Source organism: Brachycentrus maculatus, unplaced genomic scaffold (assembly GCF_059751285.1).
Source record: "Brachycentrus maculatus isolate JH-2025_06_01 unplaced genomic scaffold, ASM5975128v1 h1tg000211l, whole genome shotgun sequence".
NCBI classification, from domain to species: Eukaryota; Metazoa; Arthropoda; class Insecta; order Trichoptera; family Brachycentridae; genus Brachycentrus; species Brachycentrus maculatus.
The window spans coordinates 151832-165000 of NW_028280962.1; the positions used below are offsets into that span (position 1 = coordinate 151832).

A 13169-nucleotide genomic window follows, 5' to 3' on the forward strand; every position below is an offset into this window, starting at 1 on the left:
ATTGTGATTGAAAATCAAAGTTATTTTTGTATAAATGCTTTCTCAATCCAATCTAGATGGTTTCAGGGAAGCCACACGTGTAAAGTCATGAGATTAATGATATATATAGGAGTTCCAAAAAAATTGGTAAAGTGGTTGTCAATCAGCGGTACAATGGTGAATATTCCACGTGTGTAAAGTGATCACTTTACCAGCTTATGATAGTTCATAAGCCCTGTATATACCCAGTTCCATATTCTTCTTCATCTTTGTTGAGATGTCAAAAATGTACTGCTAATAGTATTTATAAAGCTTGAGATAAAAGCTATTTGCTTTGATACTGGTCCATATTATAACGAAGTTATATTTGACAGAGTTATTTTTTAAGTTATAAAATAGAAAATTATTAATTTCTGTTTTCAAATATTGATAAAATATAATTTTCTGATTTGCATTCAAATTATTATAATAAAAATTCATTGTTTTTTCCAAAAAATTATTGTCATGTTACCTTTCTATGTTAAGAAAAAATATATTAAACACTTTAAGGTTACAAAATTATAATAAAATACGTTGCAGGTACAATAAATTAAGCAGGCAATAAAAATTATATATAAAATTACATTTACAATGATTAAAGAAAACACTTCGTTTTTTACCACTTGAGTTTTATTATAGACTACATGTTTCAGAAGTTAAACTTCCATCATTCAGGTCTGTAAAACAATTATTAGTAGTTATTATATTAATTATTATTATTAATTATCTGTAGTTATTATACAGACCTGAATGATGGAAGTTTAACTTCTGAAACATGTAGTCTATAATAAAACTGAAGTGGTAAAAAACGAAGTGTTTTCTTTAATCATTGTAACATGTCTTACCACAAAGTTAATGCCGAAAAAATAAATAAAATAAAATTACATTTCATGTTTTTGGTAAATATGTACAATGTTTTAATATATTATAGTATATGATAATCTCGCAGAGTTGTATAAATCACATGCTTAAAATTAGTCCTTAGTTTTAAAGTATGTAGCTAGGAAGCTGCGTCAGATGTGTGAAGACGATCCCAATTTGATGGCTTCGCTGTATGAAGGAGGAGCAAATGATTCTGGAAAAGAAAGAAAAGGTTTATGAAAAAGCGTCAATTATTGTAAAAAAATAATTTAAAACCACATGGACAGCAAACGTCTTTGGTCTAAGGTCAGATCTATTTTTGCATCTACAAAAAATAGTCATAAAATGGATATTGGTCAGATAACTTTGTATTTAATGAACAGCAGTGATGCAACAGATCTCTGAACACATCATTGTCAAATTTCAAAGCATGGTAGATCTTGGCCATTTGGTAAATAATAATAATAACAGATTTGGATAATTTATATATATTTTTCTTTAAATACTACCTTTAGGGAGTTGAAGCTAGCCAGTTTATGACTAAGGGGATGGGCTGAACAAGAAGGAATTACAGTGTCTGTATATCAAAAGTGATTTAAAAAAATATATTATGCCTAAATTGATATCCAAGGTGAAAGGTGGTGAGATGTAATGAGCTCTTTAGCTGATGCAAGATGTGGTATTGATTCCAGAATGCAACTATCCTAACTTGCTTAGCTTCTGAATGAACATGACTAGAATGATATCCAAGAATTTAATGGACAGCAGTGATGTAACAGCTCTCTGAACTGCTGGTTCCAGTAGAGATCATAGTCGAATTCCAAAACATGCTAGATCTTGGCCGCATGTTACTTGGTGAGATGTAATAAGTTCTTAAGCTGATGTAAGATATGGTATCTATTGGTGGATGGCAACTGTTCGAACTTGCTTGGCTTTGGAATATAAGTAACTAGAGTAGGATCCAAGAAATCTTTTTTAAACAGGAAGAGCAGAGAGCTTTTAACCATAGTGATCGACAACGTCTGTGGGACAATACATACCAAAAATTGTTTAAAAAATGAGATGTTTGATTTCACTTTAAAATTTTTTCATTAGACTAAACTATGATGATGATTTTGGGAACGGGTTTTTTATGCCAAACGAAGGGGGCCAATAATGCTACCTTTAGGGATTCCGTTAGGAAAATAAAACGAGATCACAAATTCCTTAATTTTTCTTTTACCTGGTTCTCCTTGCTCTCTCGAACCATCCGGCCACACGACCGAGTAGGCTGGGGGTGGAGTGTGTGGGGGGATGGCTGCTTCTTCAACTGTCAGACCACCCCCTCCCCCTCCGCCGCCTCTCGCAGTACTAGCTCGTGCGGTCGTTCTTCTTCCCTCCCTGCGGGAACTGACTATGAATACTGTGGGATTTGCCTGTGGCCTCTTGCGACCTGGAAAAATGACACAAGAACTTATTAATGAGATAGCAATCAAAAATAAACAATGATAAATTACCGAAAGGGATAGAGCTAGAGAAAATGACAAGGTATTAATATTATTAGAATGATAAAATTTATTGCTGTATGGTTAAAAATTCCAGCTGTCTTACAATCGAATTGCCGGAAAGGGTAAAGATAGCCTCGAAACGCTCAACCATGCTACAAAACCCATACTTCCAAATCTATAAAATAACTACCCGAATGTAAAAAAAATTCCAAGACCATTGCATACATTTAACTTTCCAAACGGTAAAAAAAACTACTTCTTCTTCTTCTTGGTGCAGGCGATATCCAGCTGTCAATCCATTTTTTAATGGTCTGCTCGGGAGTCGTCGGAGTATACCTTGGGGTTGCTTGTGCAGTGCAATGTGGGAGAGTCACATGTGCATCCCATTGTCTTCTTTCGTTGCATTCCCCACCTAACGACATCTTCGATCTCGCACATTTCTCTTATCCTGGTGTTCCTTGTTTTATCACGTAGACTCTTGCCAGATATGCTCCTTAGAGTTTGTTCGTCTCTGATACTCTTAGCGCGTGTTTTCATGGAATGACGAAAGAGGTTGATAAATTAAAATTAAATTTAATTGCTATTTCAGGTTGTATTTTTTGGTTCTCTTTCTTGCTCATCCTCCCTGTCTTACTCTATTCTGTGAATTCCCTCGATCCTAGTACAGTCGCATTCTATCTCTTAGACTCTTGCCAGATATGCTCCTAAGAGTCTGCGTTTTTGACTTTCTTAGCGCGCTAAAAAAAATCTCGATAAAAAGCCCAGAAAATGTAATTTCTGCGCAAGAGAAAATCTATATTGTTTACCTAATTTTTCCAATATGTTTTTGCGAAAAGAGGTCAAGGACCTCGTAGTAGTATCAGGTAAAATTTCCGTTATTTGAATATTAGCTTTCGTGTCATTATTTCACGTGTCACGCGAGAGGACATGATAACGATAAGGTTAATCCTTTGTAATTCATTCGGTGGTAGATAAATACCAAAATTTTGTTATCAGTTGTGTCGCGCCAATGAAATTATGATCCCCTTTCATTTCACTGCTACGTTGACGGTACGTTTTTTTGACATATTATATGTGTAGGCTTCCCAGACGTCCCGATTTGACCGGGACAATCACGGTTTTTAGGCAAAATCCCGGTGTCCCGGCCGGTTTACTTCACGTCCCGGTAAAAACTAAATTTATTATAGATTACAAAAAAATCTTAAAATAATTAGCTGTGAAGGATTGGCCCAGTATTCGATGAGTCGCAACTTAATTTTCTCTTTATCCAGGTAAAATTTTCGGTATTTGATTTTTTTCTGAAAACACGGTTTTCATATTAAAAAAATAAGTTTTTCTTCGAAATAATTATATGGTTTTGAAAACAAAAACGTTATTGAAAGGTAAGGAGTTACAAAAACATGTAATTAAAAAAAATCTTTAGAAAAAGTCATACGTGAACATGAATTCTGTGCTTGCGAATCTCCCCTTAAACAAAACATGTCTCTTATCTGCTCACGCCCGATTTTTTTTAAAGAATGTACATTGGATATTTTTTTTATAAAATACATGGATTTTTTAAAATTACTTCCCTTCCAATAACTCTTTTCTTTTTAAAACCATATAATTATTTCTATGAAAAACTTATTTTGACAATACAAAAAACGACGTTTTAAGAAAAAATCAATTAAGTAAAACGTTTCCTGGATTTAAAGACAATTTAGTAGCGACTTAATCTAGATCTACACAAACAAAAATACTGGGAAATTATAGATTTATTAAAAAAAATTCGTAAATATTAATTAAATCTGTTTATGACACTTCTTTGTTATGATATTCTAAGTAAAAATGTTTTTTTTGTTGGAAATAACAGACATTGATAAAAAAATAATGAGACAAAGATTATCAGAATACAAAAAATAATAATAAAATATCTGTACGAAAAACAAATTTGGTTTGAATGCGAAAATATAGAGAAAATCTGATAACATTCACATTATTAAACAATATATTTCGATTGCAATATTTAGTAGAGCCTTTTTAGTGGAGCCGACCAAAATGATTAGCAAAATTCCTATCATCGTTATTATTATCTCGTTATGAGACAATGTTGGATATTTTCCGTTCAGTTAATAAATGTACTTATGCATTTTATAAATAGCTACATAATAGCAAAAAAGCCCAAATAAAAAGAATAAATTAACAACTATATAGTTTCTTGAATGTTTTTCGCAGATACTTTGTGGCACACTTTATAAATCTGATGCGAGCATCGAATGTTAGGGATCTGGGCGTTAGATTTGTGAGCACCCTGACATTTCACGATCACATAGAGGCAGTCAGTGGTAACGCATTGAAAATGCTAGGATTTGTTCTGCGTACTGCCAGGGTTTTCGAAAATACCCGCGTGCTGAGAACTCTTTATAACTCCTTGGTGAGAAGTAGACTCGAGAGTGGCTCGATGATTTGGGGGCCACACGAGCTTAAGTACTCTCTTATGGTAGAGAAAGTCCAAAAGAAGTTTTTGAGGTATCTCTACATGAGAGAGTACGGCTATTATCCTTGGCTCTACCCGACTCAGTTTCTCCAGGGTATGCTTGGCTACAATAGTTTAGAGACTAGAAGGAATATGTATTTGATTACGCATTTTTATCGATTGTTGCGCGGTATGATCGGTAATCCTGAAATTATCCGGAACATTGGTCTGTATGTTCCCGATAGTTACCTAAGACAGCGTCGACATAGATTGTTTCACATTCCTATACACAGGACCAACCTGCCGATGATTATGCCTGTAGGAAGAGCTACCGCTATGTTGAACAATATCACATTGGATATTGATCTGTTCCATGTGTCCGAAGGAGTTTTCCGAAGCGGGATTCTTCTACACCTTTAAGTCTTCTTGCTTACTTTTAATACATACGCCTTGAATATTGTTTGTTATGTATATATTTTTTTTGTTGTTGAATAAATTAAAATTAAAAAAATTGAAATTGAAATTGAATTGAATAAACTTAAAATAAAACAACTTTGTTTTAACCACTTTTTATTGGTACACTTTATCCAACCGGTTTCGACAAGAACCTTGTCATCATCAGGGTTTATGTACTAAATTCTAAAACATTTAAATACTCATAGTTGATTACCCTACCCTTACCAAAATTTCCACGAACTCCGTACACCATATGAAAATATGATTTAAAAAACTCTTAAATGTTGTTTTTATTGTGCATTGCGTAGCGAAAACGTCAACTCCGAATGACAACTATATTGTTTTTCCATATAAATTTTATTTGACCAGCGACTGGGTTTCGTCAGTATCCGATATCATCAGACTTGAAATGTCGGTTACGACGAAAAACCCGGTCGCTAGTCAAATAAAATTTATGTGGATTAACTATATACATATGTAATTGTTATTTTATCCCATAAAATGCAGTTCCACCAAGAAACATCAGTACAAAACTCAAAGTTCAAATAAATTACGAATTATTTCATCTTTACATTTTTTTGACATCTCAACATAGATAATGAAGAATATGGAAGCCTAGGTATAAAATTATTATGAAAGAAAATTGTTTATGAAATCAGATACGATATGGCCGAAAGATCTATTTTTTATGTTATGTTTTAATTAATGGTCAAATCGAACACAGATTTTTTAAGTCTACTAAGTTGTATTTTATTGTTAAAAAACACATAAAAAATAATGTTGTGACAATTATTTCGCTTAATTATGTCATTTTTTAACGAATTTGAAGATTAAATTATATTATATAATTTTTTATCTACCCACTTCATTATCCATTTACGAATAGCTCTTGTATTAAGTTTATATTTTAACGACTTTATGGATAATGGAAGCATAATGGTTGGTTGTACAACTGAATTGCATAATAATCAAAGATAAGATTCAGAACATTTCGTGTGTCCAAATACTTTCTCACAAATATAGGTTTTCTTCTCTAATGAGTTATAAAAAATACATCTTAGAATAGATGAAGAAGAATATGGAAGTCTGGGCATTTACGGGGCTCACGACCGTCATAGGCTAGTTAAAGTGATTACTGTACACACGTGTAACATTTACCAATTCTACCCATGATTGACAACCACACAACTCAAATTATGCATGTTGTTCACTTTCGAAACATAGTGCTTGAATCGCTAGAATTTCTCTAGAGACATATATGTTGAGATGAAAGAAGCTTTTATATTGAGCAGAAACTCTTTGATTTGTATGTGAGATCCGAATTCTGGATTATAATCACACACACGAGAAACGCTAGAAAATATCCGTATTCATTTTATTATTTTAGCTTATAATTTGACCAGATAATTTATTTACAACAAGTTAATACTTGTTAACAAGTCTACATTCTCTGCACCTAAGAGTATTTTTTACATTTTTGACATCTCAACATAGACGAAGAAGAATAAAGAAGTCTGAGTATTTTCATAGGCTGGTTAAGTAGTCATTTTACACTCGTGCAACATTCATCAATTCTACCCATGATTGACAACCACGCTACTCAAATTTTCGGAAGTCCTAGATATATTTATTGATCAGTCTCGTGAAACTGTACATATGAGTTCACAACAGTCATCTATGTTGGTTTGAGAAAAGCTTTTATAAATTATATCATGTCCAGTTATGATGATGGTACAAAAAAGGGCCCTGAGGAACGCCTGGTTATCATTTGGTCCAAACTAAATGTTATTTTGTTTCAACTTACGGTTATACGGTGAAGTTATTTTGCATCCATTGCATATATACATGAGGCCAATGAAAATGAAGAATACTCCCGCGCCGATAATAAAGTATAACGCAACTGGTTCCATTTCACTGATCATGGGGACAATAACGACACAAGACAAGGATATCGAATCGAAAGTTTAGCGAAGCTTTTTAGGTGGCAAACGAACTGAGGGTCGGAGAAAATTCACAATGAAAACCCATCGCGACAAACACTGTCACTTGAATTTTCCAATAAGACGCACTAATGTATAATTTTAAAATGCTGATACTACATATCAGGTTTATCTCGGGATTTAATCTCGTACAATGCTCGCGGAATTATTCCTAGAGATAGTACTTTACAATGTGAATTGAATTTAGGATTATTAATAAGTAGCGTCGCGTAGCAGTGGCGAGCCTTGTATTTTTTTGCCCTGTAAAGCAACAAAATCCTATATTTGAAATATTAAAATCAAACATCGATTTTAAGGTTCTACTAATTCGCATATTTTATTTTAAAAATATCTAAAAATAAAATTCGTGGCAATTATTTTACCTTGTAAAGATATATTTTTTAAAACCCTTATACGCACGCCAATGGTGCATAGGGCACTGCTTAATATAAACGCAGTTTTATCTTGATCGTTTACATTTGAAGGAAAGGTGATCAGCCCTCCGCTTCAGGTACCAGTCCAGAAATATTAGAGTGAAAAAATCACTTATATTTATTTTACCCCCCCCCCCTGGGAATCGAACCCGGGACCTCCAGAACGGTAGCCGAGCGTGCTGACCATTACACTACGGAGGCGGACTAAAGATATTATCGAACTATATTAGTTTGAAAATGCTCTAAGTAAAGCTAAGGGAAAAAATTGTCACGATTTTTATCTAATACGTTTAAAAAAAATATTTATTCGATTTTAAAATTTAAAATATACAATATGGAGTTCTACAAATTAAGCTCTAAATCAATAAATGAAAAATCCTATGATTGACGTAATAAGTTTAATAAATATTTCACCAATTCCTCAACTGATGGTGCAACAATCAGCCACACTTGACTATAACAAAAACATTACCGGTATGTGGAAAAATCTAAGACTATTGCATATATACAGGTTTCGAGAATTGATGCATTCTGGATGTTCAATAATGGGCAGAATGGTGAACGTTATAAGTGTATAAAGTGATCTCTTTAGCTGGGCAAATGCCAGGTCGTAAGCCCTAGGTTGCTCAAACTTTCATCTTCTTTCAGAAAAAAGAGAATAACGATACATATTTCATATCACGTTGAGACACCTTTAAAATAAAACGAATCCTTTCAATTTGTTTCGTAAAAAATAAAACTATGATATAAATATGAATAAAAAAAATAATCGAGTATTCGCCACTGCTAAATATTCTTACGTTATATAATAATATAGCAAATTAAGGTTATGCTTTTATATATATAAGCGGATTAAATATATTACTTTTGTAATCTTTACACCTCATTGGTTTTTCAGCTAGTGTCACTACCGTCCGCCTCCGTAGTGTAATGGTCAGCACGCTCGGCTACCGTTCTGGAGGTCCCGGGCTCGATTCCCAGGGGGGGGGGGTCTAATAAATATAAGTGAGTTGTTTTACCCTAATATTTATTTAATGTTACCTTGGACTGGTACCTGAAGCGGACGCCTGATCACCTTTCCTTCATGTGTTAACGATCAAGATAACATTGCGTTTACATGATGCAGTGCCCTATGCACCATTGGGGTGCGGATAAGGGTTTAAAGAAGAAGTTTCCACCTTTATATTTGATTATTTTTTTAATTGATTCGGCATCCACTTTGTAGTAATATCTATCCATTTTCAATATAAATTTTACTTAGTAAATACCATTCCGCATAATTTTCAAACGCCTCATTTGAAATTCACGTACGGTGTTTGAAAAAGATGCAGAATGCATCGAAACACGTGTCACAGTAGATTTTTAGAGATAGTGGTATTTACCAAGTAAAACTTAAATTAAAAATGGGTTATTTGAATTCGACTGCCCATGTCTACGCCATGTTAATCATTTCAGATAAATGAGACATCTATGAATAAAAATTGAAACGAAATTTAAATGAATCATGATCGATAAAAAAATATATAATCGGTTATGATAATAAAAAGTCATATAGCAATTTTGATTAAAGTAATTGTCGCTAGATGTCTTTCTCAAATTAAAAACAAAATATATGCTATGCGAATGCAAGGCTGACATATTCAATATCGATTATATTAATAAAGGTGTGTTGAGATGGTTTGTATACGTGGAAAGAATGAGCGAGGAAAGGACGGTAAAACAAATTTACGAGGCAAATGTAGTTGGAAAAAGGGACAGAGGAATACTGAGAAAAACTTGGCATTATCAGGAATGTCAAATAATTTAAAGTGGTCAGGTCAGTAGTCGAAATAGTCGACGGGTATGTATGAGGAGATGCATTAACGTGGAAGAGGCGAAGAATGTTTGCAAAGACAGAGTAGTGTGGCGTTCTGTTCTCTCTGCCTACCCATGCGGAGAGGTGGCGTGACGGTTAGTTAGTTAGTTATGCTGCTATACAATTCTTCAAATGTAGAATGTCATTATATTTCTAATGCCGTGTATTAGATTTATTTTCAAAACCTAAATTCACGAAAAACTTTACACACATATTTAAAAATAAACCATTTTTAATTAATGTTTTACCACTATTTCGAAATGGTTACATTTATTTATTGATTTGGCGTTTAATTTGTTGAACTCCATTTAAATTTATGTATTAATTTTAAATAAAATACAGATTTTTTGAGTCTACTTAGTAGACTCAAAAAATCTGTGTTTGATTTAAAATTAATACATAAATGGTTACATTTACTAAGTAAACAGATAATTTTTGGTAAAACCTGAAGGTTTTTTCTTCATTTGAAAAATATGTAATAAATTTTAAAAAAATAATTGAAGAATACATTTTCTTCAAAATGCAAAAACAACACTTTCTGCCATGTAGCGGGTAAGTATTAAGTTAAAAAATGCGTCTTTTGCTGGGATATAGTACATTTTCTTGGCATTCATGCACAATTGAAAATTGTCTATTTTTGATATATGACGTTCTTGAAAGGAGTGAGCCATATATTGTGCGTTAATTTTATTTTTGGTATCATTAATTTCCTGACAGTATTTATGGACGACCGGTAACAAAATGCCAAAGTCAACTCCTGACATAAGTAAAGTCAAAGTTTAAATTATCATAGTATCCCCGTTTACAGCGACTCCAGACAAAGTGAAAATTACCACGATGATTGTCAACCTTCAGCGTGGAGTGACAAAATTAAAACAATAAGAAATCAAAAGGTAGGTACTCACTTTTTATAATTTTCTCTGACAGATAATTCACTAAGGCTATCAATGTAAGAAAAAAAATTAACAATAAAGAAAAAAAGAAGAATAATGGCTCAGAAAGCATTTTGAACTAGTTATTTAAAAAATCACTTAAACTACCGAAAACCGACTTTTATAATTTGTTTTTGCCTGAGATTAACTCTACGCAACGGTGCCATATTCTGCATTTGAAAAGAAAATTATGTTTGGCACGTAAATTACTGATTATAAAAAAACAATGCGTTATCATTGTTTTTTCCAGTTGCTATCATTCGATCAATCATTTCCAAAGACACATATTTTATCTCTCTACTCTTATGACGCATGCTCTTTCACGTGAAGGATAGAACTCGTTCTTGCATATTTTATTGAGATCGTTGAAATTCGTTTCAAAATTCAAAATACAGTAAGATTTACCATATACTCGTGAGTCTTTTTCTAGAAAAGTTATAAGTTTTAACCTAGCCAAATCTGACCGGGGGATTGAAACCTTTTTCATTTTAAACATATTCATTGTGTTAAAAATTTATTGGCAAAGCACCCAATTTTGGGTGATACCTGATATTCATTGTGTTAAACAGGGATGTGTAATGTCACCGTGGCTGTTTAACCTTTACATGGATAATTACATGAAAGAACTAAAAGATTCAAATGTTGGAGTTGGAATGAACAATTTGACTTGATGCGTAAAACGGCATAATGTATGTACCAAATAAAATAAAATGCTTTCTTTAATAGTCCTTCAACATAGCATTTTCTGTTATGCCCCACCTGTATAAATGTATATATATATATATATAAATATATATATATATATATATATATATATATATATATATATATATATATATATATATATATATATATATATTTATATATATATATATATATATATATATATATATATATATATATATATATATATATATATATATATATATATATATATAATATATATATATATATATATATATATATTTATATATATATGTATATATATATATATATATATATATATATATATATATATATATATATATATATATATATATATATATATATATATATATATATATATATATATATATATATATATATATATATATATATATATATATATATATATATATATATATATATATATATATATATATATATATATATATATATATATATATATATATATATATATATATATATATATATGTATATATATATATATATATATTTATGTATACAGTCCTGGCAATATGTATTATACATAATCTGCTGATCTTTATGCATAATTTTTTTTTTTTTTTTAACTTCATGTACAGAAAATAAAAAGTACATTGGCGGGCTTATTGCTAAAAAGCAATATCTTCCCGACCAAAGACGGACTAGTTTTCTTAACGATAAATTACCAAAATATTTTGAGGATAAAATACTTTTAAACAAAAATTGTCATGAACATATTACTAGAAATAAGGATAAAATAAGACTGCCATTTATGAAAAAAAAACAGAGTCGCAAAATTGTTTAATGTTTAAGGGTTTGAAAATGTATGATGAGATGCCTGAATGTATGAAGAATGAAAAGAGTCTGAAAGAATTTTATAATAAAGAAGTAAATATATATATATAGATGATGTAAATTAAGTGTAAATAATAGTTTATGTGGTATAAGCTGTAATAAAAGCTAACTTAAGAAAAAAAATAATTAATTAGGCACCACCCCCTACAGAATTGGTTTATGTCTTTAAATACTGCGATTCTTGAAATTCTTGCAATTGCATTTTATTTTATTAAGACGATTGTATTTTATTATGATGAATTTTACCTACTACTTCCCACCTGCCATCCCGACCTACGACAAAAAGAGGCGTGGTTTATTTAAAAACACTACTACTACTACCAGGGGTAGGCAGAGAGGATGGAACGCCACACTCTTCTGTCCTGACACACTCCTCGCTTCCTTCACATCTATACATCTAGTCATACATGCCCTCCGATTACGCAGACTTTTGACACCGCCAGATTTTAGGTTCTGATTGATCTGATCGTGTCTTTTTTCGTGCCAAGTCGTGTAAAAACACTATATTTACTATTTTCAAAGGTTTTTTTTTTATTTGAAACGTTGTTCTCCAGTTATTATATGAACGTTATATTTTACTGTCATTCAGCCTAGACAGCTATGTCAGATATACCTGACAAAACCAATATATATTTCGTATTATTTTTTGACATCTCATCAAAGATGAAGAAGAAATATGGAAATCTGGGCATTAACGGGGCTGACGACTGTCATAGGCTAGTTTAAGTGATCACTTCAGACCAATCACCAATTCGCCAATCTACCCGTTATTGATAACCACATTACTCAAATTCTTGGAAGTTCTTTATATATATGAACCAATTTAGAAACCGTGTTCTTGAATCACTAAAACTTCACTAGAAACATCTATTGGTGAGATGAAAAGAAGCTTTTTATTGAACAGAAACTCTTATATTAATATGAAAAATAACTCCTATAATTGGGGAGATAATCCAGATTGGTGAACAAGTATTTGGACACACTAAAAATGTTGTCAATTTATTTACAACATTATAAATAAATAATAAAAATGAAAGGTATTTTCTGGCGTTTCTCACGTGTGTGATTATAATCCAGGAATCGGACCTCACATACTAATATAAGAGTTTCTGCTTAATAAAAAGCTTCTTTA

General features: G+C 31.7%; 1 protein-coding gene across 4 annotated transcripts in view; it reads right to left on the reverse strand.

The window, feature by feature from the left end:
- Nucleotides 1-757: 757 nt before the first annotated feature.
- The window catches only part of LOC148307064 (uncharacterized), a 23263-nt gene continuing 10851 nt past the window's right edge, over nucleotides 758-13169 (reverse strand). For 3 of the 4 annotated variants that reach the window (XM_088263974.1, XM_088263970.1, XM_088263972.1), the window contains exons 2-3: nucleotides 2102-2311; nucleotides 758-1093 (exon numbers count right to left, since the gene is read on the reverse strand). In XM_088263974.1, the coding sequence (XP_088120100.1) occupies nucleotides 1032-1093; nucleotides 2102-2311 (272 nt within the window). In that variant the 3' untranslated portion in view covers nucleotides 758-1031. Of the gene's footprint in view, nucleotides 1094-2101; nucleotides 2312-10450; nucleotides 10626-13169 lie in introns of those variants that run through there. The other variant, XM_088263973.1, reaches the window with a different exon arrangement.